Source organism: Ursus maritimus, unplaced genomic scaffold, assembly GCF_017311325.1.
Source record: "Ursus maritimus isolate PB19 unplaced genomic scaffold, ASM1731132v1 scaffold_33, whole genome shotgun sequence".
NCBI classification, from domain to species: Eukaryota; Metazoa; Chordata; class Mammalia; order Carnivora; family Ursidae; genus Ursus; species Ursus maritimus.
In genome coordinates, this window is record NW_024425897.1 from 12,479,113 (window position 1) to 12,507,053 (window position 27,941).

At 49.3% G+C, this 27,941-nt stretch overlaps 1 protein-coding gene across 8 annotated transcripts in view; it reads right to left on the reverse strand.

Annotated features, from left to right (window-relative positions):
- Positions 1 to 27,941, reverse strand: part of UBE3B (ubiquitin protein ligase E3B) — a 53,153-nt gene that overhangs the window by 12,336 nt on the left and 12,876 nt on the right. For all 8 annotated transcript variants that reach the window (XM_040619802.1, XM_040619805.1, XM_040619804.1 and 5 more), the window contains 12 exons: positions 22,470 to 22,575; positions 22,049 to 22,169; positions 20,927 to 21,104; positions 19,161 to 19,324; positions 17,844 to 18,011; positions 14,452 to 14,623; positions 12,781 to 12,899; positions 11,818 to 11,932; positions 11,147 to 11,246; positions 6,469 to 6,588; positions 1,822 to 1,998; positions 1,595 to 1,705 (listed from right to left, as the gene is read on the reverse strand). In XM_040619802.1, coding sequence (XP_040475736.1) covers positions 1,595 to 1,705; positions 1,822 to 1,998; positions 6,469 to 6,588; positions 11,147 to 11,246; positions 11,818 to 11,932; positions 12,781 to 12,899; positions 14,452 to 14,623; positions 17,844 to 18,011; positions 19,161 to 19,324; positions 20,927 to 21,104; positions 22,049 to 22,169; positions 22,470 to 22,575 — 1,651 coding nt within the window. The remainder of the gene's footprint in view (positions 1 to 1,594; positions 1,706 to 1,821; positions 1,999 to 6,468; positions 6,589 to 11,146; positions 11,247 to 11,817; positions 11,933 to 12,780; positions 12,900 to 14,451; positions 14,624 to 17,843; positions 18,012 to 19,160; positions 19,325 to 20,926; positions 21,105 to 22,048; positions 22,170 to 22,469; positions 22,576 to 27,941) is intronic.

Genomic DNA, 27,941 nt, shown 5'->3' on the forward strand with positions numbered 1-27,941 from the left:
GCTCTAGGCAGAGAAGTGCCAGGTTTGTACTTGACATGGGGAACGGACCAGAGAAGGAAGACAGGAGGCAGGGATACAGCAAGGAAACCACTGCAGAACACTGGGGAGAACAGATTGTTCTAGGTGGAGAGAAGTACGCAAGTCAGAGAGATTTGGAAGGGACAGGGGCTCAGACTGGATGATGGCCTGTGTCGGAGGATTGCAAGGGTTACATGAGTTAATGCACTCAGCTCCTCACACGGGGCCCAGCATGTCCTACTTTCTCTCCGCGTCGTTACTGCTGGAGAGGGAGGAGACAGACACTGGGCCCAGGGAACGGGGGAGCATATTCACAGAAGCCACAAAGTCATGCTTCTTGGCTGGCCCAACTCTTTTGGGCCTATCACAGCTACATGCTAAAAAGAGAAATGTAGCATATGGCCAGGTACGTCCTCATGGGATCTCTTTTCTAAATGGGAATCAACTGAGAAACAGTCTCCATTTTGCAGATATGGAAAACAGAAAAGGAGCCCAGGACCCCCAACCAGTCTAGGGCAGAGGCCAGCCTGAGGGAGCCTGGGCAGGGACGCAGATGGGGCATCTGACCGCACCCTGGTCGGGGACGGAGGCCACAGACACAGAGAGAATTATGGTCGCGCCCACATGGTCTCTCTCCCGCCCTCCCTCCATCTGCCCCAGCCACCGGCTCTGCCTTCGGAGGGCACCCTGTCTTCCCTAGGGCTTGTGCCGGGTGAGAGGTGAGGGCTGCTCAGGCAGTTTTGGGGCCCACTGTGATGGCCACAAGCTCCTGCTGCAGCTTTACTTCCTGCCTGTGGAGCAGGACCCTTAGGGTGGGGACCAAGTGCCACCGGGAGGGAATTCTCCCAGCCCGGCTCGCAGCGGACAAGGTTTGGGAGCCGTGTGGGCCTCACCGGGAACCTGCACAAGTCTAGCCGCCCTGACTCCACGGGACCGACGAGCCAGGCACCACGAAGGGTCTTACCCGTATTAGCTCAATTACTATCTACAGTGACCCAGTAACGTGGCTTTTATTATCCCCCCCTTCTCTGACAAGAATGAGGGCCTACAGAAGGAAAAGTGCTTGCATGGTCATACGGCTAGCTGGGGAAGACCAGTCTCGACCAGGAGCTGTGGGCTCTGTCCTGCTGTCCTGTTCTGGTTTGCAGGCAACACCGGGACGCCGGTGGCTTGCTCTGAAGCACTCACTCCCATAAACTACAGAAAACAGATGTCACAACTATCACACCCCACAGTACGCTGCCCTCCGACAACTGGACCAGGCCAGCCTGGGTTTGAATTTGGGTTCTACCGCTTAACTAGCACTGAGAACTCTGGACAAGTGAGTCTCGGTTGTCACTGGGAGGTCACCGGCACAGCAGCAGCCAGGCCACAAGACTGGTGGGAGGAGGAAATGACATACTACGTGGAAAGCACCATTTCTGTCCAGTAATCTTGGGTCTCGTCCTCTTTCTTGGGCTCCATCCTAAAGACAGGGCCTTTATGTGGCTAGGCCTGGCCACGACACTGTGCACCAAGTCCCTGGGACTTCTAGCATCTCGTTCCTCTGGGTGCGACGCTCTCTGCTTGTGCCTACCTCGTACACGGCCTTCCCCAGCATCTTGCCCACAAACTCGAAAAGCTGCAAGTAGTTCTCATGAATGTAGGACGTGGGCGAGGGGTAGAGCCTCTCATCCCCGCTGGTTGTCTGCAAGGGAGAAGGAGAGATGGAGAGGCAGGGAGCCTACATGCCCGGCCCTTCGCTTCTCATTCGTCACCGAGAATTAGGCAGCCGTCAGCCCTGTGCCCACGCCCCTTAAATACCTTGAACAGATTGAGCGCCGGGTCGAAAACCCTCTTGATGATTTCCTCCAAGAACTCCTTGAAGACGCCGTCCTGGTCAATGCCTGCCTCGTCCACCCCGAGGTCGTTGACGAACTTCACGCGGATCACGCCCTTCATGGCGTGCTGGGAGAGCTGCCGGAGCTGCTCGTAGCCATCCTGCCGAAAGTAGAATGGCAGCCCATTAGGAGGGGGAGGCCCTCTGCCTAACTCACGGCTGCCACTCCAAGGTTCCAGCTCCCCTGTGTGAAGCCTTCCCGGCTTCGTTACTAAACACGTGAGTCAAGACACGGGGTACGGGGATGGGCAGTTCTCACGTGCTTTTAAATGAGACTGTTAAAAGGAAAACTCATTTTGGTGCTGTTGCTCCACTGCTCTGTGGCAAGGGGAGGCTGCCCTCGAGACGACAAAGAGCACGGAAACGTGGAAACCGGACGAGATGAGTTGTGACACATTCCTGGCCATCAGACCATCAAACAAAGGACGGAAGTAACTGGGACAAGGTCCCACCCTAGTTTAATGCAAAGACTAGCTTATTTAGCTCATGGTAAAAAAAAAAAAAAAAAAAAAAAAAAAAAAATCAGTCAAACTCAGACACTACGAGATGAAAAAGAAAATACCCCCACACCTTAACTCCTGGTATCTTTCCCCAGATCATGAAAGGCCTGGGTGAGTCAGGCTGAGGAATTTAGGGTCCATCCTGAGGGCAGTAGGAATCCACAGAAGAGTCCAGGCAGGGAGAGACATGACTGGCTTTCTCAGAAAGATCTTTGTTGGTGGCAGAGCAGACAGATGGCAGGGATAAGGGTGCAGGAGTGACGCTGGGCCCACAAAAGGCAGGGCAGCGGGGAGAAGCCCGGCGCACCCTCGGCTGGCAGCCAGCCTGCGAGGCATGCAGCCATCCAGCACCCCCCACGCAGAACTCGAGGACGCGGCTTTGGAGTTCTTGTACTCAATTATCCTGTTTCGTCTGCCTCTCAATTCTAAGCTGTTGAGGTCTTCGGGCTCCTGGTTTTGTCACCTACTGTGTTCCTGTGTTCCTGGCATGTGGGTGCCTATAAGCAAGCTGGTCAGGTTTTTGTTTTCGAGAAGTGACCGTCAGAAGCAGCGTTGGACAAGACAGCGGCCAGGGAGGAGCCTTCTGGTCCAATACGAGACGGCCCATCTTGAGGGTACAACTGAGCTCTTTCGATACAGTCATGTAAGCTGCGAATCAACTGCAATATCCTACTGAGGCCGCCCCGCAGGTCTCCCTCCTAGTGACAGCCATGGTGCCGTCAGACATTCTGCTAACATGAAACAGACGATCTCTAAGGCAGCCACCTGCCTGCCAGCCTGGTCCTCTGTCACAAAGCACACGGGGCCAGAATGGTAAGAATGGCTTTGGTGAACTCTTGCCACCTTCCTACTGATCCTATTTCCCTTGTGATGCAAAGGACTATTCCCTGGCGGCTCCTAATCTTATTCTGGGTTAAGCTCCCAAATTAGAGAGCTAGTAATAATGATCTCTGGAAGGCAGAGGCTTTGGGTGCGCAGTCCCGGGAAGCACCTGAGAGGCAGAAGTTTGAGGACCACGGAGTGAGATGAAAAGCACAGGACGTCAGCACGCAGCTGCAGCAGATGGTTAAACCGTTCTGCCTACATTTATGGTAATTATCTTGGCACGGAGTCGGGGATGGGTGGAGGATTTCAGCACATTCTTGCTTGCCTGCAGGATTTCCTCCATTCTGCTTTGAAATGATGCCCCCCTAAGCTGACTTCGCGTTGGTAGGGGTGCCAGGATCATGCAGATTAAATGAGATGGTGTTATGTGCAAGCACTTAGCACAAGGCCGCACACATGGCAGGTGCTTAAGGAACATTCACTGGAGTCGAATCCCACTTTTTCTTTATCAGCCCCACGTTGGCCTTTTCTTCGAAGAGCTGTGGAGAGGAATTTGCCAGCTGCCTCCTCTGACAAAACTGCCTGTTGCACCCTCTGGGCACGAGTGTCATTACACGAGAACTAGATCTGTGTCCTTCCTTCTGGAAGGGGAGCGGGAGGAGGGTATTTCTCTTCCCTGGGGCATCTCAAAGAGCAGATGCAGAGGACTCTGACCTGGGGCTGAGAGCTGGCTCCCACACCCAGCTCTCCCACTGAGACCTGAGTGAACATGACTGTGAATCTTAACTTCTCTGGCCTCAGTTCTGCCTTTGACAGAGGGGACAGGGCTGGGCAGAGGATGTCTTACGGCTCCTCCCAGTCCTGAGATGCTAGGGTCCTGGCCCCGGTTTACCCCGTGAGGGGAAGCCTTCTCGCAAGACTTCTGACGAACACCTTGCAAGGGGAATACTGAAGCGCCACCTTCGATAAAACCACAGAAAAGGAGACTGAATAAAAGGCCAGAATAGCATGTGAGCCACTAATATCAGCTTTCTGATGCCCTCTTGTGTCCAAGTCAAACAAATGCCGCTGGGCTCTCCTGATCTCACAACCAAACCAGCAGGTAATGAGAACAAGGAGGGTAACGGAGTCTGTGACCCTCTCCGCTTCCTAGGTCAATAGGAACAATAGCAATTGGTCTCATGACGAGACAGAATATAAAAGGAAAAGTGGACTTGGCCAAGAACCTAAGACAGACACCCCTCCTGTGACACCCTGAGGGCTGTGTTTGTGAAAGCAGGCCCAGGGTAACCGGGACATGTGGTCAGTTTCCCACAATCAACGACACTTGAGGAGGGAGCCAGGGACTCTGTCACTCTCAGGACACACACCAGTCTCTACCAGCGCAGCCTTCCTGTTGGTGCCGGCCACGTCTGCGAGGGACTGGGGACCATAAGTAACAGGGGAGGAGTATCCACATCCGATGAGGAAAGTGCTGGAGAACACAACTGGGCTTTTTCCCCTTTGAGTCAAAGCAAAGCCTGCAGACTGGTTGGCCCACGGGGCGGATTCGCTGGGTCATCTAACCTTCCAGACACTTCACAAAATGTCAGTTGTTCATAACATAAAAGCTCCTTGCCCTGCTCTTAGGAACCCAGAGCAGAGGCACCTGGGAGGCTCCGTTGGTTAAATGTCTCCCTTCGGCTCAGGTCATGATCCCGGGGTCCTGGGGATTGAGTCCCACATCGGGCTCCTTGCTCAGCAGGGAGTCTGCTTCTCCCTCTCCCTCTGCCCCTCTTCCCCACTTGGGTTCTCTCTCTCGGTCTCAAATAAATGAATAAAATCTTTAAAAACAAAAACAAAAAACCCAGAATATGATGGAGCCTGAATCCGCCAGGTGGGACGGAGTGGAGGTGGCCTCTTTTGGCGTGTTCCCCACCTGCCCACCCCTCTCCACTGCTCGCCAGCCCTGAGGCTGGATGTCAGGAGTCATCTGCCCACACACGAGCGCGGCTCTTTTTCTTAAGTAGCTCTCTAAACCGAGGGCTGTGTTTCAAGAAAAACAGGATGGCCCAGTGGAAGCAAAGAACTTTGTGTAGCATGCAAACAAGACGCTCCTGCGCGGACACACTCAGCCAGTTTGACCCTTTCCCACGACTGGCGGGGTCCCTGTAGGCACTTAAGTTTCTTCTCTCCCATTTTAAGAATGTCAAAAGCATCATCTGGTGACCACACGCAGCCTCTCCCCAGCAGAGCCCCATGTCCATCGCCAGTGTTCAGGTGAACTAAAAGCAGCTCTCCAGGAAGAAGTGTGAATGCCCCAAGGGGGAAAATGAAAATGTGGGGGAGGAAGGGCGGCTGCCAGTGCCATTTGCTGGTGGCTGGCTATGTGGCCATGTGCTGTCCTGGGATCCCATGACTACCCTACGCCACAGGACATGCTAACAAGGGGCTGTGGCTGGAGCCAGAGAGAAGGTCTAAAAAGCAAGCACGGGCCACTCTATCAAGCCCAGCCTCTCCTGGGAATGTGGACTCGGGGTTCAGTCACCAATTTGGTCACTGGCAGGCTCAGCACATTTGGGCAGGCTCCACACTACACAACCCTGGGGGACAGGACGGCACACGCACACACAGTGACCTCATAGGCACGTACGTTTACCGTAACAACATGCTAGCAGATGGTAGTCGGGGTCGTGTTCTGACAAAATCATTAAGTTATCACAATTTTCTGACATATAAAGTGTTCTGAGGACAGGCACCTATTTCTTGTTCACATAAGCTGCCACAGACTGTCACACTGGACACTGGGTTTGGCTGAGGTGGGCCACTTCACTGTTTCTCCTAAGTTCCTGTCTACGAAGAACCCCTAGCTCTGTAGTAAATGCACCCCCCAGTATGGCTCAGTAAACTTACTACCTACACTCCAGCCTCCACATTCACTGTTGGGAGTCTGGGCAACACGTCCACCAGGGAGAAGGGAGTCTGCAGACATGAGAATGCCTGCACGTAGCACTTCCTGTCCTCACTGCAAAGAGCACGAAGTGTTCCATGTTCCAGCCCCGGAGCACTGCGGGTCCCCAGCACCTAGGTCATGTTTAATCAAGCAGCTCTCCGGAGCACACGACGGGACAGACAGCCCATTCCAGCCCCGAGCCTTGATTTCAGTGCCATTAGATCGAAGAGTGAAAAGAATGGTTGGAGGCAACAGATCATCCACTAAAAATCCAGCATTTCAGAGAGTACACCTCTTTGTGATGGGCTCCTCACCTCCAGCATCCGGGACCGTCGGATCGTGATATGAGTGACATGGGGAGAGGCCGAGCTGGTCTCCACGAGCCCCAGTTTCTCCTTCTCCTTGGTGACCATGTTTCGAAACAGGAGAACTCTCTGAAATGAGCAAAGGTGAGGCCAGAAACTGGGTCAACAACTGATGATTCCCAAAGACACAGTGTACAAGATTAGTGAAACGAGTCACATGAGAGGCAGGCAGAATAGGACGCTCTGATAGATGCCGCAGGTTAGAAGGGTCTGGGGAGAATGGTAGACATTCCCCAAAACAACCTTGGAATTAGAAATTAGAGCTGAATACATGCCAAGGAAGGAAGGGCCCAGAAAGAACAGTCTGGCTGCAGCCAGAGTCCACTTAACAATGGTCTGGGAGAAAATCGTTCTTGTTCAGTTGATCAACCACTATAAAAACCTGGCGGCGGGACAGGTTACAGAGGCTGCTTTATACAGCTAGGCCTGCTTTAAAGGAAATCAATGTTATGAGTTACAAAACAGAAACATTTCAAAGGTAATTTTTTTCACTGTCAGAAATTTTAAAAAATGATCCCACAGAATAAAGGCCCCTGACCTTTCATCTGCATCCTCTGTGCCCTCAAGCACACCGCAGCCCACCCCCACCCCCACCCAGTAACATTTCTCAATTACTGTTACAGAAGAACCCTCTCTCCCCCACGGTCAAGATTCTGATAAGCCCCTTCCAGGAGAACATGACCCTCTGTCCCATCCTGGGTTTGAGAACCACTGCTGTAAAAGCACTCAAATGTCAGCCAAATGAGGAAATAAATCCAACCACTGCTGGTTTTTTTTGTTGTTTTTTTTTTTATGAGAATGCCCTCCAGAATCAAACACTTTGTTAAATACAAACAAGGACAGTCAGAACAGTAACAATGGTAATAATGCTTAACTGCATACAGGGGAGGCTAGTGCATTCAAACTGGATCATTTGATCAGCTATGAAGTAACTATGGCTGTAGCAGGAAAAGCAATCGCCAGTGGCCTCCCGAGGAGGAGGAACATATCTGGCAGAGGGGTTACTTCTCAGCAGAGCAACTTGATGTGGCTGGTCGGCGAGTCTAGAAACAAGGACTGAAGTGCTCTGAGTAGTACCGGAAGCTCTGGGGGTCTCAGGATGACATGGAGGGGAAGAACAGACGGAGCAACAGTGAGGGCGGCTGTGATGGGGGGTGAAGGGCACCGCTGCCTATCCTGTCTGTGCGGAAGGACTGCTGACTTCCAGAACAGGGCCTTCACTTGTGTGGGCTGTGGGGCACAACGGCTTCCTCTGGCCTCAAATCTTTATTTAGCACGATCACCTGAACACGAGGCAGAAGAAGAGCTTCCCATCCGGGTGAACCCAGGATGCGGCAGAGGCCTCAATCACAGAAGCTGAGGTGCAGAGGTGGCTGAGGGAATGCCCGCCTCTCCCAGGAATCCCAGGATGAGGCCCTGATGTCCACGGGGCACGGAAGACAGTTTGGGGCAACTGTAAGCAGCATCAAGGGACTGAGAGGCCTCAGCGACCACAGGAGACATCTGGGAAAGGACCCTTGTCTCCACTGTGCAGATGAAGAAAGTGACTCACCCAAGGTCCCACAGCTGGTGGACAGAGGGGCCAGATTCAAACCCAGCACCCACGCACAGACCATGACACCACACAGCCCCTGCCCACCCCATGGGGCACGAGGCCTTCCAGGCCCAAACAAGAGAGAAAGGCCTCAAGTCCCAGTCGGAAGATGAATCGCACACAGATGAGTAAAAGCTACGTAAGACAGCACAGAGAACGAAGTGCTGTGTGTGTGAACCAGGCAGAGTTGAGGCCCTTAAAAACATGAAGGGAAGAACGGCATTGTGAGCCACCCACTTGAGTGAGATCAAGAACAGGGAGAGTTCTGGCATTAAGAGCAGATGCCATGGTGACAGACACAAGAGAGCAGGCAGGACTGCAGAGACCCTGTTACCCTGTGCATTCCAGTAAGACGTGTCAGCACGAGGGCAGCACACGTTGCATCAGGATGGGACAGAGCCCTCACCACTCCGAAACACTGAGCCACACATGCCCTCCCAGACCTGCCGGGGCCATCACAGGATCAGGACAGGGGCCAGGGACTAGGAAGTGTCTCCAAGAGACAGGAAAGAGAGAGTTCATGAACCAAGCACAAAAAGCCTTCATGGCAATCTTTGGCAAAACTCCCCAAAGAAAAACAGGGAAGGATTAGATTATAGCCCTCAAGTCATGCCAACTAATCTCAGAGGTTCCCAGGCTTCTTGCTCTCAGTACCCCTAAAGGCTCAGTAAGGACTTTCACGGCACTCCTAGGTCAAAAGAAATACTTACAGCGGCATTTACAAGGTGGCTAGGGTCCTAAACCACTCTTTGCGTGCATGGGGCACCTGGATGGCTCAGTCGGTTAAGCGTCTGCCATCAGCTCAGGTCAGAATCTCAGGGTCCGGGGATCGAGCTCCGCATCAGACTTCCTGGTCAGCAGGAAGCCTGCTTGTCCCCACCCCCCCACCCCTCCTCCCTCTGCTTGTGCTTTCTCTTGCTCTCTCTCACTCTCTCAAATGAATAAAGTATTAAAAAAAGATAAGTATTTGTGTGCTAAGGGCTTAGTAGCTGTACTTCAAAAGTACGTGTACATTGAAATTAAAAAAAAAAAATTAGTTTCGTTTTTAAAACTCAGCAAAGAGGACATCCTCAACAGGAATGCTGCCGTCGTGAGCTTGAGCCGGTGCTTCACAGAGAGGCCGACGGATCTCACTGTGCTCCTCTCAAAAACTTAAAATATCCAGGGCCACCCGGGCATGCCATCTGTGAACTGCAGAGACACAGAGCACAGACCCCAGGCCGCACGATACGGGAATGCCACGGTCCAGGGCTGACTTGGCAGGCACACAGGCTCAGGGTGAGGCGCTGTGTTTGCAGGGGGACTGCACCAGACTGGACGAGGCCCTGAAGATGAAGGGCTGGAAGCCACTTCCATGCGGAGTGGTTACAGAAGGGAAGGATGCCACCCTTGGAACACAGAAGACCCAGAAGGCAAATGAGGGTCGTCTGCGCATCTCAGAAGATTTAGAGATTCCACTGTCACAGTGGTTGTTCAAGGACCAAAGGGTAGAAGGTACAGTGAAATCACCCGGCTTCAGGTGAGGAAGAACGTTCCATCACTGGGCAGAGGAAAGCAACAGCACAGCTGGCTTTGCCAGGCTGCAGGCCTTCCATCTGAGGCAAGGTCAGGGACATTGGCCAGGGGCGGGGAGGGTGGGAGGGCGGCACGTTTCACTAAGTCATCTCCACGAGATCCCTTCATTTCTGAGAGGCTCTGCTGTCAAGTGCAGCAAGAATTTAAACAGCCACATCCGTTTGCAAATTGCTACTTGAGGGAGAATGGCAATCGTTAATAATGTCAAGGTCAAAACGATATCAGAGAGCAATGAGGAGTAAGTATCTCTGAAAAATGAGCTTCAATTTACAAAAACGTGCCTTGTGTTCTTTTCTAAAAATGTCTTTTGCCAAAAAAGAAGGAAAAAAAAAGAAAGGCACACCAAGATCTCTAAGAGCCTCGTCTGAAGGAGCCCCGTATTGCTGTGGCATCCAGCAGACACTTTTGGAGCATCACTCCAGACTGGGGACGTGGGTGGACCTGAGCCTTCCCAAGCCTCTCAAGTCCCTTGGGTCTGGGACACTGCGTTGCTGGTTCCCTTCCTCTGATTAGTCTTCTCCTGTGCTGGAGCTCCCAAGGACAGGTCCCCGGTCGTCTTACTCCATCTGGCTCCCTGACCACCCTGTCCATGGCTATGGACGCAGCCAGATTTGGGCGCTGTCCACATGCTGAGTCTCTCTCCAGCTCCATTGTCCAATGGCCTCAGGGGGCATGGACACCTCACCTGTTGCCTGCTCAAAGCAGGCCTCCCCAGCACTTTCCCAGACCTGCTCTCGCAGGTGCTCCTACCCCAGGAAACGACTCCCACAAGCTCCCTGGAGCCCGAGCCAGAAACACGCCTACCACCTGAAATCCATCTCTCTTTCTCCTCTGAATGTCTTCATTCTCTTGATTCTATCATCTTTCCACTCCTGTAACACCTCTGCCCCTCGCCAGTCCTCCATCCCACGCCAGAAGAAACTCTTTAAAGCATAGCTCTGACCAGGGGCCCCTGAAGCTGAAAACACTCCAATGACTCCAATCAAAATCCACATGCCTGCCCTTGGTTCGCAAGGCCCTTCTGACTCCAACTCCTACAAACCTCCTCAGTTTCCCGGCTCCCCTTTGTATTTTCCACAGCCAGACCGTATGGCTCGCCCTCCAAGAGCACCACGCTCTCAGTCAACCAGGCCTTTAGCCACTGTCCGCTTCTGCCTCTGGCCGCTTCTCCTGACTCCCTTCCCCCTATTCCCAGCTGGGTCAGGCCCCCTTGTCTGGGCCCCACAGCATCCATCCCTGTAACACGCACCCCCATCCCCAGAACTGCCAGTTCCCACTGTCGTCAGTCTCTGTACTGGTATTAACACCTGATGTAGCAGGAGAGCCAATCACCGTTCACATCTGCTGAGTGAATGAGCTCATTTCTTTCTCTCCAACTGCTACAGCGAAGAGGGAAAGTCAGGTACCGTGTGCTGAGACAGAAAGATGCACAGGAGCCCAGCTCCGAGAGCAACTCACGTTTTTGTGGGGAATGACATGAGGGATGTACTGCAGGATCAGCTGGGCCCGCTTCCGGTCCTTGTCCAGTTCTTGGAAGAGCACGCTGGGTTTGAGATCCCTTCAGAAGAAAGGCACGGGTTTGGGGTTATTACAACACGAAAACCATTCTCTAGTGCGGGGGTGGCCCCGACAGCCTGCTGTCGTTTCTGTAAACCAATTTCCATGGAACACGATCACTACACAGGGTCTCTGGCCGCTCCCACGCTACAATGGCACAGCTGAGTACTTGCAGAACAGACCGTCTGGTCTGCAAAGCCTAAAATATTTACTGTCTGGCCCTTTACCAAAAGCGTCGGCCAGACCCCACTTGAGTGCCACAACCTAAGAGCTGATATGTCATTAATAAAAAATTGCAGACATCTTACGTTTAGTTGTTGCAAGAGGATTTCCCCAGCCCATTCCCGAAAAACCTAGCTGTTGTTTTTGTCCTGCTCATTCTGCTGATAAAAACCACCAATGAACTATGGTCACCTGCTGCTCGGTTCAGCAAGCACTTGCTCCCCATCTGCTAAATGGGGCCTGGCTCTGTCACCATTGATGAGTTCTCATCACCCTCAGTGTCTGCACATGCAGCGCGTGACGAGGGGACTCTGGCTTCTAGGAACCCCCTCCCCCGCCCTGCTCCTCACTTGCGCAGCCAGTGGTCCTCAGGGGCGAAGCGCCGCCGGCAGTCCCGCTCATACAGCACCATCAGCCATCCGTGCACGGACTGGAACAGCTCTAAGGTCTCCCCCTTGGCGTTCTCTGTGGGGCACATGGAAGAGTCCCACGTAGAGAGGTGGTGAGAGCAGGCGGGGGGCCAGGAGGACAGCTTCTTGTCTCTGCCTGTCACCAGGCCCCACCAAGGTCCTCATCTCCTCATCTCCCTCACTCTGGATTTTATGCGGAACCAACGGAATTAAAAGGCACCCTGGGTATGTTCTAAGTGTCTGCAGGACCTGGGTGTCTCAGACACAATCACTCACGCTGCCTCCCACTAGCGAGTGATCTAGAAGACCTTTTTTTTTCTTTTCTTTTTTTAAAGATTTTATTTATTTGACAGAGAGAGAGACAGCCAGCGAGAGAGGGAACACAAGCGGAGGGAGTGGGAGAGGAAGCAGCAGGCTTCTTAGCAGAGCAGGGAGCCCGATGTGGGGCTCGATCCCAGGACCCTGGGACCACGCCCCGAGCCGAAGGCAGACGCCCAACGACTGAGCCACCCAGGTGCCCCTCTAGAAGACCTTTTTAACGTAAGCAGCTTTGTAGTGAACCTGACAGCACTTCGGGAGGTGAACTCTGATTTGAAGTGCGCCCTGATACAGCATGGAAATCAACTCAAAGGAGCAAAAGGAGAGACAGGGCAAAATCCTCATCATTAATAATCCTCCACACGTATACATACCTCCTTAAGGGAGATCTAAGACCCCCATAAGCACACGACTACCTTAAGGGGCCACGCACAGAGCGAAGAAGTGAAACTTCCAATTACGTGATTAAATGTGCCTTTCCAATTAGCTGTGATGGGCAATGAAGCTAAGAATCAGTTGATGGAACAGAGCGCGGCCTCCCTGCGTGTAGCATCACTGAAATGACGGCGAGCAGCGTTACCTTACCTACGATTCCATCCCAGATCATTTTGAACACAAAGCAGTTCAGGAAAGAGGAGATGGTCACCAGCTCTTCCAGTTTGAATGAAATTTGTTCTTCATAGACTTCAATGTCGTCGAGGATCCTAAATCAGACAGAAAATTAGTCACAACTTCCCACTGAGGAAAGGGGGGAAAATAGGAGAGCTCTAGTTCTGATGAGACAAAAATAAGCTCACGAAATAAGCTTTACCTTTCAGATAAAATGTATAGCTAACACGACAGGATGTGTAGGTCTGCTTCAGGGTGACGCAGAGGAGAGAGCTGGGGGGGGGGGGAGGGGTTCCTTCTACTATTCTCTCCACTTTCTATTTATTTGCAACTGTCCGTAGTAAAAATTTCAAGACTACAATGGAGAGAAGCTCCCCTTTATATTTTTCTTATTCATAAGGATCCGACTGTGACACTCTTCTTAATCTCTTAATTCCTGCCTGAACTCATGCCTATCAAGGAATCTTGGCTGAGAGTCCGTGTCCACCAAGGAGAGCCGTGGAATCTTCCTCTGCATCGACAACAGCCACTAGTGGCACTTAGTAGGTACCTGAGAAGTATTTATGAGGGAATAAATAAATGCCTGAAAGAACGTGTGAGTAAATGAATCATTTAAGATACAGCTCCATGTGAAAATTTCCCAAGACTGCTTCATTCGCTTTGGAGCACGACTTGCTCTCAGATCACCCTGGACCCAGCCATTGCGGGTGCCTTCAGCAGCAGCACAGGGCTCTGTGCTCACCTCCAACTGTTCACTGAGCCCCTCTCTCCATGTTCTTATCCAGAATCTGCCACCTACATGTCCCAGATCCTCTCCTACCCTGAACATAACTGTCCGGGGCCCTTCTCTCTTATGATTCTTTACCAACCTTGGGAAAACAGGGAATTAAAAAAAATACCAAACACACAAGTAGACACCTAAGCTTAAAAGACAAAGGAACTGAATGGGACTCACATTTGCTAATTCCCCGCTCCGTGCCAGGCATTGTACTGAGAACTTGATGTTCCTTTTCTCATTTACTCCCTATCAGATTACTAATATTATTCCCATTCTATGACTAAGGAAACTGAAGCTCAGAGAGGTTACGCAAATTGCCTAGGGTCAGCTTGATAATAAACATCACAGCCCTTCCTGTGTGCCACGGACTGTGCCAAGCACTCTGTGTGCATTACCTCTTTTAATCCTTACCATATGGCCAGGGCATGTGCTACTGTTATTTCCATTTACAGAGGAGAAAACGGAGGCTCAGAGAGGCGAGGCCCTCTTGCCCAAGGTGTCTTGGGAAGTGGCCAATCCTGGATTTGCCTCCCAGTTCCCTGGCTCTGGACACTTCCAGGTAACTACCTAACCCAGTGAGTAAATGGTGGAGATGTGACTTGAACCCAGCTCTGGGAGACCCCAAAGCCTGCACTCAGGAGTACTGACCCAGCTCCCCTGGAAGGATGGGAATTAAGAATTGCTGAACCCCGACTACATGTTGCCCACCTTGTATTGTAAATGTTTTCTAGTCTAATTTTCTTAATGATCCTGCCCCACAGGTCCGAACGATGGTGGTAATCACATCAGCAAGGGCTTCTTTACTGATGCTGTGATTTGGCTTCTCCACACTCTAGGAAAGGAACTGAGCCCCACAGCAGTCAACCTACGTGATGAGGTGCCGGGAGCAGTCACAGAACAGCATCAGCATGGCCAAGAGCTGCTTAGACTCTTCCGTGTCATTGTTGAGGCATTCCAAGAAGAGCTTTAACCCTCCGTGGGGCCCCAGCTCACAGATAAACGCCCACAGTTTGGGGAGCAGGTCATCAAGGTAAGTGAGACCTGGAAAAGGACAGAGAAACCCAAGCTTCAGGTGGGGGCTCCAGCTGTCCACGGTTTCTCCTACCCATTGGGGGAATAAAACGCTTACACTTCTTCGTGGACATTTAACGTGTGCAAAAGAAGGTGCCATCACGGAGAAAATCATTATCACCACGAGAGTAATGATCACGGTAACAGCTAACATTTCATGGGTGCTTTCTATGTTTCATATGCTGACCTAAGTACTCTGCACGCATTATTTCCTTTCTATCTTGTGAAACCCAATGTTACCTCCGTTTTATAAGAGAAAAAAGCCGAAGCAGAGAGAGGTTTAGTAATTAGCCCCAAACCACCCGGCCAATAAGTATCAGAGCTAAGAAGAGAACCCACATCTGTTTGACTCAGTATTTATATTTTAAATCAGGGATCAGCAAATTTTTCCTGGAAAAGGCTGGAGACTAAGTATTTTTTGGGCTGTGTGGGCCTGGCCTAGCACCCTGTCACACTACTGAAAGCTACCAGCGTAGCACAGATAATATGTAAATGATTGGATGGGACTGTATTCCAATAAAACTTTATTTACGAAACAAGTGGTGGGCCGCATTTGGCCCACAGGCTGTCGTTTGCAGACCCTGCTTTAAACCATCTTTCAAGTTCACCTATATTTAGCAAAGCTTTCCCCTCCTCTACTTCTGTTATTCTACCTCTGCTAAAAATGGGAAAGCAATGAATGACTACAGTGGAGATCCTGTGAAGTGTCCCACAAACATTTAACACTGGGCGAAGCACAAGACATTTTAGATCTGCCTCCTGATGGCTTCAAGGCCTCAGACACACAGGCTACATCACTGCTACATTTTAAGTCTATTAATATAGCTATGGACTCAAAGAGCCTAGCTCTAAAGTTCCATGTGTCTCTGAATATACAGTAAGGTGTATGCCTCAAATTATTCCTCATATTTCACTTTATATTTGAGTCCTTATAATACCTCTTTTATAGAGCACTCTGAATTACTTAATTTTGAACAAAGAACTGTTTGGGGAAGATGTATTTGCCCAGAGCAGGGGCAGGATGACAGACTCAATGGCGCTATAAATGCTTAGACCAGGGTGGCAGGTGAAGGAACCGTACAGGAGGCAAACAAACGGAGCGCCCACTTAGTTATTAATCCTCAAGGTTTGAGCTCACATTTTCAAGGTGGCAGAATGTAGTTATAGAATGCAGAAATCAAAAAAGAAAGAAGAATGCAGAGACCTCATAACTTAAAAATAGATCAAGAGAAAAACAATGACTAATTAAACTGTGGAGACCACAAAGGTACTCCCACAGGACAATCAGGAAGAGCAACTACGCTCACATCGTATCTCCAGCTTCAGACACAGATTCAGCCAGGGCTGCATCTGGAGCAACTCCAACAGAAGCGAAGATGCAGGGCTCCGGAGAGCTCTGCCAGTGGGGGCAGCACGTGGCTCTGGGCCACCAAGTGCATGGGAGCAGCATGAGCAAAGCGGTGTGCCGTCCTCACAATCCGCTCTGCAGTAGCTAAACAGACCGAATATTCTACAAACACTTTAGTTTATCTCCTTCTTAAAACAACAGATTTTCAAGTAAGCCAAGAAAACTTCTTTCTGGGTGCTCTCACTAGGACTCCAGGGGATGCCTCAACTTGTGGGCACCTTAAGAAGCAGAGCATAGGCCATAACCTCAAAGTCACGTCACTCACTATGCTTCTCAAACCCTCACAGTGGGTGCTGGGGTGCCAGGCTTGGTCCAGGACCCTCTTCGTCTCCTTCTGCATTCTCCTGATGGAGGCTGCCCTGGGCCCAAGGCTTCACATGACACCCCTTTGTTTGTACCCCCCCAGATACTCACATGCCTGCTTGGCACCTCACACTCATCACAGCCAAATAGAACTCTTCATTCCCCACAAGCCCACCCCTAGCTGGTTGTCTCCAGCTCGGCAAATGGGTACCACCATGCACATAGGCTGCTTGGGCCAACACTCTGGCCTCATCTTTGAAGCCTTTAGCCTTCACACCTCCAAATCCAGTGTACCTGTAAGAGCTGTAGACACGGCCTCTAAAACATATACAAAGGCCCCTGCTTCCAACCCCGCTGCCACACCAGTCCTGTGCTGTTCAGCTGGAGACCGTGCTGCCCCCCAGGTGGCATCTGGCAGTGTTTGGCAGGGTTAGCACAACTGGGGAGGGGGAAGCGCTACTGGCATTTATGGGTAGGGGCCAGGGGCTGCTAAATATCCTACAACGGACAAGACAGCTTCCACAACGAAGAATTACTGGGCCCAAGGTGTCAGCAGTGCTGAGGCTGGGAAGGCCTGCTCCAGTCCAAGCCCACCCGTCTCCTTACTTCCGCGGTCACAGAGCCCATCATGACAGAAAATATTCTTTTCCCTTGCCTGCAGCTCGCCTCCCCACTCTTAGAATCCTCTTGGGAAAGGGACCCTGGCTGTCTTAGTCACCTCTTCACCCTCAGGGCCTGGCACATACAGGTGCTCTGTTCACGTCTGAAGATGAATAAATATGGGTGAAAGAGAGAAGCAGTGGCAATTTATAATTTTAAAAAAAGTAAAACGAAACAGAAGAGTTCTTAACCCTTTATGTAGTTAACAGTTTCATGGCCTACAGACTTTCTGTCCTCATCACACCAATTCATATGAACAAGTCCTGCATGGCAGGGGAAAGCCCCAAATGCCCAAACTCTGTGCTCCCGACACACACGACTTTCTTCCTTGCTCGGCAAAGAAGGAAAACATTGGGCACATCCATGTGATGAGATACAACGCGGTCAACATAAATGAAATTTGGGAAACTTGCTGACAATGATAAAATGCTGCGTATTTCAATCTAAACACACGTGTACAGAGGTGGTACACTCAGGCACAGGTGTTTCTCCTTCGACTATAGGATTAAATGTGGTCCAGCTTTTCTCTTTTCTTGTCTTTTCTAGTTTTCTATTCAGAAAAAATAAGGACTTTTGAAAGCAAATTGCACTCCACAATGGACATAAAAGCCAGGTCACAGGAACGAACTGGCAGCGCTGGGCCCGAGGTCAGCATGAGCCATTTAATTGAGGTGTATCAACCTCTAAGAACGGCTCCAAAATACCCTCCCTCAAAACCTATCTTCTGAGCCAAGAAAGCCGGAAGAAAAATCAACTTTTTCTAAGAAAAATCATCCACCAAATGTCAGAGATGGAAGCAGATGCCTCAGGACTGCAAACCTGTGAGTATCTGCAGCCGGATCTGGGTCAGCGTCGTCAGCGAGGTCTGGTAGAGGACACAGATGTTGCAGACCTTCTGGACCTCCGCAGAGTCCACACGCTTACCCCCAACAGGCCTGAGAATATTCCGGACGGATGCAGACCTCTGAAATGCGCGCTTCAGGAGATCTGGCATGGAGAGGAGAAGGAATGTGTGAGCAGACGTTCTGCCATCTGCCCGGTTTCACTCTGTGAAGAGCATTTCAATAAAGTGCCTGATTTACAGCCTGGGCTGGACAGCGGGGCGGCTGCTGGGACTCAAGTCATCGCTTTGGGATGAATTAGAAAAGCATTAACACTAGGCCTTTTAAGTGCGACCCAGAGACCTCTTCAAACATCAGAAAATATCTCAGACCAAGCCGGGCCTATTCGACTCCTACAGGGGAGTCTTTTACTGGGCCACTGGACTTTAGAACTCACAGGGTAAAAATGCAGAGGACTACATTAGGGGAAGACGGACAAACGCAGGGGGCCTGGGGGGATTCCCAGTTCTCTGCTTTCAGAGGGAATCAGCATCAACCTCAAGTAGTGATACTCGGTTTGGGTTGGGTTGTGTTCGACTTTAGTTTCAGACCTTCCTGTTCACATTTCCATCCTGCTGAAATGACACTGAGCCCTTGCTCACGGACAGCTGCACTACGGGGCTCCGCGCCACGCTGGATGGCAGAAGAAAAGTCACCCTGAACCTGGAAACCTGCCATAGGCAGGTGACTCCACCGAATTCTGTGTTAGCGGCATTTCCTGAACTTCTCTCAGAGAGGGCAACAAGAAACCTTTCCATGCAACCTATGACTAAGCTAAAGGGGCAATGTGGGGGTGGCCGGGTCAGTGACCCAGTGTCCTCTGCGTACAGACCCCCACGTGGGAGATTTTTATGATTAGGGACTCAAAAAGGCTCTACTTCCCCTAAGAAATGGGCCTTCCTTCTTCGTGTTAATGAGTAAGAAAAGATCCACAAACCCCCTTTCATTCTAGCTACTAGAAATTCAGAGCCAAATGGAAGTTCAGAGATCCCCACCGTAGCCCTCAGGGAACACCCATAATCTCTACACATGATCTTGGTCTGGTTCACCTATTTGTTTCCCTGGTCCTTGTTTTCTATCCCTAAGGGTTTTCTGTTGCTCTTCTGCTCAATGTGAACTCAGTTGAAGCAGTGTTAAGACCTGTGTGGGAGACGTTCGAGTGTCACAGAAGCGGAGGGGAGCAGGCACGCAGGGACAGCAGGAGCTGCACTTGAGCCAAGCAGAGCCATAGGCTCAGCCCGCCCCAGCCACTCACTCTTCACGGGAAGCACGTTCTGGGGGGATGCTGGCTGCACGTGGGCTGGCTCCTGGTTCTCCAGCAGCTTCTTGCTCAGGATGTCACTGAAGAAGATCCGGATCAGAGGCACTCCCCACAGGAACTGCAGCTGCTTGGTGATCAAGGGCATGGACTCGTTAAGGCTAGGAGAGAGCAGGAGACCAGGCATGTCAGTCCCACCTGACGTATGGACACAGACAGCCCACTCAGCTCCCCACTGGTCCTTCCACTAGGAGGGCTGCCTACGACCTGCCACTCAACATGGCAAGTAAGAGGATAAAGAAGAGAAAGTAGGATCCACAAATGCCACCAAGGGCCTAGAGGCATAAGGTACTGACCTCTTCCGTCTTCTCTGCTGCCTTATACCCAGGCTTCCTGTGCTGCCGACAGCATTCCTGCTCACCCCAGGGCCCCAGGCTCCCCACAGTACAGTCCTTCCAGACACCCTGTCTCTGTTCTTCATCCTGACAGTCCCCACCCAACCATTTACCACCCAGTCGACAAAAGCTAAATGATGCTTGCTGTACTGTCTTCTTCTTCACACCTAGACTGTAGGCCCAAGCCCGCAAGTCTCTGGAGTCTCCTAGGAGTCTCCTTGCCTTCAAGAGTTTCCTCCCCCACTCCATGTGGCACCCCCAGCCTCAGACTCACTCCTGAAATCTCTTCATCACCTCCTGGCTCTACATCCCATGAAGGCTCCCGCGGACTCCCAGCATCATAGGAGAAACAGCCACCACCCACGAGCATGGGCCAGGCCTAGAGGCAGGCCCTTGACATACCTCATCTCATTCGATCCTCTGAAACAACATTATCCAAGGGACTGAGAAAACTGTCCCCGTGTTTCAGGATTGGAGAATGGGATGAAGCGACTTGCCCAAAGCCCCCCAGAGCAGACCAGGCTGCACAGTTACGTGCTCCCCAGCCCCTCCTGCCTCCCACAACAACCCCCTCACCGAGTCCCAATCACACATGCTCCACCCTCTTTAGGCTGGGGAGTCACACGGGGGCCTGCCATCAGCTGGGCATTTGTCTTCTCAAATGGACGGCTCTTAGACACAAGGAAAAGGGAGACAATCTGGGGATTTCCTTCCCTGGCCCTCATTCTTTGCCTCAAGGGCAGCTGCCAGGGACCTAGGCAGATATCTGAACAGGAAAACAGCTGGGAGCCACAGACACCTTCGCTCCTGAGACCTGCCTCATCTCACTCAAGGGTATACAGGTTTCATTTTCAAACTCATCATGGCCCTTTAACTAAATCATTCTCTTCTTGCCTAGCATTTTTAATGTTTTTGAGTTCTGTAATAAAAAATTTTTAAATTGATATTCCACCTCTTGAAAAGGATGAGGTGACTTCTATCCCCTTTCAATCATGTGGCTTATTTTAGTACCTCCAAAATATGGCAGTCTAGGGAGTCAGGAAAAGCAATATTGAAAAAGAAAACAGTATTAACAAATGAGGTTCACAGTTTATTAAAGAATTAAATACAAAATAAGATGACCTCAGAGCAATTGCTGATATTTACAAGTAAAAAAAAAAGAAACTGAAGGGATATTCACGCAGGTTGTCTCAGGGTAGGGCCATAACGGGATGGCACTTATTCTCTTTTGGTTTTATCCAGATTTTATCCAGTGAATGTATATTACTTTTGTAACAAACAACACAACACAAGCTGGAAGGAAGAAGGGGGAGGTGGTGAGAGGCAGGCAGGGGACAGGAAAGATGGCGGTTTGCCTCCGGGACTCACCCATAGTCCACAGATTGCGAGAACCAGCCGAGAACGGGGTGCCAGTGTGTCAGGTTGGATTTCTTCTGGGACACGTACTTCTGACAGTAGCACAGCATCTGGGTGAGCAAACTCACAAACCCGTCTGTCTCCTCCTCTAACACCCTGGGGCTGAGGGAGCCCAAGTGCAGGAGGTTGCCTACAAAGAGAGAAAGCGGAGTGCAGTGGGCCCAGGTGACCCGCTGCATCACCTTCACAGCCCTGCTCTCTGCCCGGGGCTCCCATAGCCACGTCCATGTGCAGGAATAAACTCCACGTGGAAAGGCGCCTGGCTTTGAATCCTGGCCCTGCCACAGAGAGCTGCGTGCCCCTCAACCCACCTCTCCAATCTGTTTCCTCATTATAAGACTGGAATAAGGTTCACCCACTGTCGATGTGAGGATTACATGAAGTAACGTAAAACGTCAGACACGGAGAGGTGTGTGATCTTTCGTTAGCGTAACACTTTGATAGGACACGAAGATTTGAAAATCAAGAGTCAATGTAAGAAATGACCTTTGGAAGGACCTCCGAATGTTCTGGGAAATCACTGTTGTTCAATGTCCACCTAAGTTATTTAATATGCCTTGTGTGAGGACTCTCATCATAAACTCTCTCAAAATTTTGCCCCAAGAACCTTTCTCTATGTAAAATAAACTTCTAAGCAATGAGAATTACGTACCACTGCGGATTTCAAATGCTTCTATCCATTTGCTTCTGTCCTGTCTTCATTTACAAGGAAAATGGAAAACAGATGATGCAGGCCCTACCCTGAACTAAACACCACCCAACTGTGCCCATCTTTCTCTCTTGAGATGAGAATTATCCAGGTGATCCACCGCATTTTCATTTTTCCCTTGGCTGCCACAAAGCTGAGGGCCGAACTTTAACATTCATTTATAGTCGCTCCACTAGGTTGCCAGGTGGATATATTTTCCATTGATTTTCAATTTTACTCGTCTGTTCTATTTGATTACGCGTCTTTTAAGTACTTCCAACTGTTACTAAAAACAACTCGTGATCTCCAGAACAGTAAAAAAACAAAAACACTTGGACTTTTCCTGACGCCCAGAACACAGTCCAACTCCAGCCACAGATACTCACCCATTAGACAGAGCGTATGGCATCCTTCTAAGCTTTCACATACATCACGGCATCGATCTTCGTTTCTTAAAAATGTGATGAATTTACGAAGCATGTCATGAGATTCTAAAACAGCGAGGCGCTGCAAACAAGTGCAGACTGTTAGAGCGGGAGCTGGAGGAGGAGCTGCCCACCAGAGCGCAAACTCGACGGCCTGCAGATGAACACTTGGGCGCCCAATATGCTCTCGAGGGCCAGGAAGGAAATGCACAAAGATGAGAACTGGCTCTCGGGCCTGCTAACCTGAGTGTGCCTACGGTGGCTACCGGCTTAGAAGAAATCTCAGGAGGAGAAGTGGAAATTAACAGAAAAAACATTTACTCTCTAGTTTCTACGAAGAAAGGCAAAAACGGACTCGGGGGAACATCACAGAGTCACTTACCTCAGGGGTCACTGTGCTGAGATGAGTCACAAGAGCAGGCACAGACATGACGTGGATGAGGAATGGCCGAATCAGATTGTCTGAAAACTGTGCGGCAATCACAGGGCTAGACACAGACAGATCACCTTATTCACACGGGTTCGCGCGTCACCCCAGAGCCAAAGAGCCACTCTGCCAACGCCCCCAATTCCCCTGGAATTATGCTTCACAGGACTCTAGGAAAACTAAAGGCTAAAGATGAGGATGCCCTCAAGGGGAGTGGCTGAGTCAGTGACAGTATGGTTGTAGGATGCAGCTACGAGATAGATACGTTTCAAAGTTTTACTGACATCAGAGAATATTCGTGCTGTAATAAACTTTAGAGAAAACAGAATAAGAAACTATGTCCATGGGAGGTGAGGGAGGAGGTAGTGACTGGGAGGAAGGAAAAGAACTTCTGGAATGATGACACTGTTCTGTTTCTCAAGGGGAGTGGTACTTATGCAAGCATGTTTACTATGTGATAACTCACTAAAGATTCACACTTCAATTAAGCAATTTATTGTAAGTATGCATTATGATAATACTTAGATATGTGCATACATACATAAGCCTGTGAATATATACAAGTGGAAAAAAACCCAGGAAGGACAGATTTAAAAAAACGTTAACGACGTATGTCTGGGTTGTAGAATCATGACAGACACCTTTTCTTCCTTACACTATTCTATTTCATCCAGGTTTTCTACAATAAGCATGCAATCCTCCATAATCAGAAAAAAAAAGATAAATGTTATTAAAATGAGATAATGACCCTACCTCACCCCGTATATAAAAATTAACTAAAAATGGATTATACACCTAAATGCTAGGTTTACAACTAAAGCTGTAAAACTCTTAGAAGAAAACACAGGAGTAAATCTTTGTGACCTTGGGTTTGACAATGATTTCTTAAATAGGTGTAAAAAAAAAAAAAAAAAAACAACCCACAAAATTTGGGGCGCCTGGGTAGCTCAGCTGGTTAAACATCTGCCTTTGGCTAGGTCATGATCCTGCAGTCCTGGGATCAAACCCAGCAGGGAGTCGGCTTCTCCCTCTGCCTCTGCCCCTCCTCCTTGCTAGTGTGCGCACGTGCACGTGCTCTCGCGCTCTCAAAATGGATGAATAAAATCTTAAAAAAAAACCAAAACACAAAATTTAAAACCTTTATGCTTCAAAAGACACCATCAAGAAAGTGAAAAGACAACCAGCAGAAAGCAAGGAAATATGCAAATTATCTCCTGATAAGGGACTTTTATTTGGAACATACCAAGACTCATACAACCCAATTAAACAATGGGCAAGGATGTAAATAAGACATTTCTCCAAAGAAATATACACGAGTGGTTAATAAGCACATGACAAGATGGTTAACATCACTGGCCATCAGGGAACTGCAGATCACGACAACAGGGAAGGATCACCTCACACCCACGAAGAGGGCTATGATAAAGAAGATAACAAGGGTTGGTGGGAACTTGGAGAAATTGTAACTCTCATTCATTACTGGTGGGAATGTAAGGTGGTGAGGCCACTTTGGAAAAGTTAGGCAGTTCCTCTAAAAGTTAAGCACAGAGTTACCACCTGATACAACAATACCACTTGCAGGAATATATACAAAATGAAAAACATGTCCACACTAAAAGCTAACACATAAATGTTTATAGCAGCACCATTCATGATAGCCAAAAAATAGAAACAACCCAAACATGGCATAACCATACCACGGAATATTACTCAGCCATAAAAAAAGAAAGAAGAACAGATACATTCTACAACATGGATGAACACACTATGCAAAGTGAAAGAAGCCAGGCACAGAAGATCACACACTGTCGGGTTCCAGTCATGTGAAACGTCCAGAACGGGCAAATCCCAAGGGAGAGAAAGTAGATTCGTTGTGGCTGGGGAGAGAGATTAGGGGGGAAGGAATGTGACTGGTAATGGGTATGGGGTTTATTTCTGGAATTAGACAATGGTGATGATTGTACAACTCTGTGAATGTACTAAAAACCAATGAACTGTGTACTTCAAATGAGTGAAAGGTAGGATATGTGAATTATAATTCAACAAAGTTATTAAAAAAACACCAGAGGTCATGCAGGAAAAAAAAAAAAAGGTAGAACTTACAGGAGGAAATTGATCTCTTCCAGCTAACGTGCTCCAACGGCAACAAGCAAGTATGTTACTGGTATTTACTATCAGAATCTGTATTATAAACGTTCACTTTCAAGGATACCATTTTTGGGACAAGAAGACTGCACACGGCTAAAATGCTCAAAACACCACTGTCTCTGACAACTACCTGTCTATAGGAGGCTGACCAACCAAGCTAAACCCACTGAGCTGAGCTGGACAAAAGATAATTCTCTAAAAAGAGAATTAAGTTACTTTCTGTATGTTAGAAAGAGGTGTGGATCAGGACTAAAAAATTACCTAGAGAGAGGAAAAGCAAACCATAACAGAATGTCACCAAAACTTTAACTCGTCACTTCCTGCTTCCAAGGGGACAACTGCATCACCAAGGGGGCGCCAAGGGCAGGATCCCACCCTGAGTCATATCCCCGAGTAACTCCACCTGACTGACCAGGAGTGAGGCATCACAAGACTGTAAGGAGGCAGGGTTGCCTCGAAGGAGGCCAGTCTCAAAAGACCACACATACACACCAGACACTCCATTTCCCTCAATGCCCTGCTATCTATACCCCCAGCATGACGTCATCAAAAACTTCTTCAGCCTTGTGGTTGTTGCACATAAGTCCCCTCAGGTGACAAATCCTACCAACATCCTGCCAGTGGTACACTTAACAGGGTGCACCTTATGTGCGGGTCTTGGTGTTAGGCACAGCAGGGGAGGAGGGGAAGAGAGAGGTTTACTGCACGGTACCCGCCAACAGACAGCTCATGCTGCAACCAGGGAGCTGGACAGGCGCACAGGAAAAACAGAAACCGAGCCTGGGCAAACCTGGGGCCTGGGTAAGAAATGGAACAGGGAGAATCTGACAGAGTTCCCACGTGCCACAAATTCTATATATATTGTTCCTAGAATACAAGAATGTCTAATACATGACGCAAGTAGGCAAGTGTAAAGAACGAGGAGTAAAGAGCATAGGCTCCGGAGTCAGAGAGCCTGGGTTTAATTCCTGACCCTGCCACCCTCCTCTGTGTGACCTGGGGCACGTGGTTTAATATCTCTGGGCCTTAGCTTCCTCATCTATAAAACCGAGATTGAAGAATGTGGTGAGGAGTCAGTTAATGTGGGTAGAAGTCTTAGAACAATTGTGTGGTCCATGAATGTTAGCTATTTGCATCATAAGGTTTGGTGATCATGTCTAAACATACCATTTATAATTTTATAGGATTTCAATAGTATATTCCAGTATAACAAAACCACTAGATACCTTGTTTTAAAAGGTCCTGGCCATTTTCAATTACATACAGATATTCAGAGGGGGAAAAGGTGCACTGGTTAAGAAAAAGGATTTAGAGCAGCCCAGCCTTCACAAATGAACCAATGGACTCTAACGTACAGAGTGAAAAAAACTAAAATGATGGATGCTACCATATTCTTAAGGGAGAAGAAACGTGCTGGAATGGCTGGATGTGACCCTCCTGGTGAATCACACGGTGAATTACAACCCTCTCGGGCATGGCAGGGATGCTGGAACAGAAGGATTTGTGTTCTCAGGACAGAGGAGGAGGCAGAGCTGCTGCTGTGCCTAGAGCTCAGGCATCTGTGTCAACCCTTTGCTGCCCCTGACAGAGGAGAGGGTGGGCGATGCTGGAATGAGCCACCCCAGGAGGTGACCCAGGAAAAGTTGTTGCAGGAAACCTCCTGCTGGAAAACCTGTTTGTACCTACATCCTACAACTCACTGAATACAGCTCCTCTCAAGGTCTGCAAGAAAGGTGTAACTGTTTACTAGATAAACTGCAGGTACCTCTGGAACTAGTTACAGCATCAACGGTTGACACCTGCTCCTCTGTCTTAAAGATCTCACCTCTAGGAACGTGCTGTCCAAAGCGGTAGCCACTGGCTGTATGTGGCTCCTGAGCACTTAAAATGTGTTTAGTTCAGCAGCAGATAGGCCTTAAGTATAAAATCTACCCCAGGTTTTGAAGACTCAGTATGAAAGAAAAAGATTAATTTTAAATAAGTGATTTAAAAATACTAACTTCATGTAGAAATGATTATACTTGAGATATACTGGTTTAAGTAAAATAGATCATTAAACTTAATTTGCCCTTTCTTTGGACTTTTTTAATGCAGTTCTCATTATATTTCTATTGGACAGGGCTGCTCTAGACCAGCCTTGTCCAACAGAACTTTCCGTGATGATGGGAATGTTCCTTATTCGTGCGGTCCAATAGGTCGTCACTCCTCAGTCACATGTGGCCTGGAAGCACTTGAAACATAGCTAACGCGACTGAGGAACTGAGTTCTCAATTTTAATGTATTTCAATTTAAACAGCCCCACGGGGCGCAGTGGTAGTGGACAGCACAATCTAGACCAGGAGTGGCAAAATATGGCTCAAAGACCGAATTCTGCCCGCTGCCCATTTTTCTAAATACAGTTTTATTCGAACACAGCTTGTCTCGCTTGTGTATGTATTGTCTTTGGCCGCTTTGTGCTACGATAACAGGGTGGTTGTGACAGGTACTGTGTGGCCCACAGAACCGAAGATACGTATTAGCTAGCCCCTCACAGAAAAAGTCTGCCAACCGATACTCTACAACATCATTTCCCAAAATAGTATCCCATAGAAAAGGACTCCATGGGACATTAATTGACGTGCTCTACCACCGAAAAATTAGGCGAGGGTATTCCATGTTCACATATGTTCAGGCCAACATCAGATTAAACAAGCCCAAAGGTTCTTGAACCGTGGGACTTATCAAGAGCTTCCCCGGGTAAAGTGCCCTATGGATTAGCAAACGGGGCAGAGCAGGGAGCTCTACGAAGCTGATTTGACCACAACACTCCCTCTGCCCTAAATTATTATCTTGGGGATTAAGATTATCGGGTTACCTTATTAACATCTCTCCCAAGTCAGTGCTCCTTTCAACAGTTTAAGAATGTGCCAGACCCAAACAGACACAGCTTTGTGTACTTGGCGAGTCTCAGAATTGCAGGCATAATTTCCACATTGAACTATTTAGCTTACGTATTTTGTATCTCCTAACTAAGTGAAGGCAAACAGCACATCCTCTCTGGGTCTACAGATTGGAACATTTTAAATCTGTGTTCACAACCCTACTCCCTGAACCCTCTGCTCGGCCCTTTGCTGGGCCTCCTCCAGCTCCGAGGCTCTCTATTCAATTAAAAGCTCAAAAGGAAAAATACTTGTATGTTGGGTCCTTGGCACAATGTAAGCAATTCACTTTGAAAAGGTTCTCTCAAATCACGATGCAAAAAATTCAGGGGCACGGACAGAAGAGCTGCCCCAGACGCAG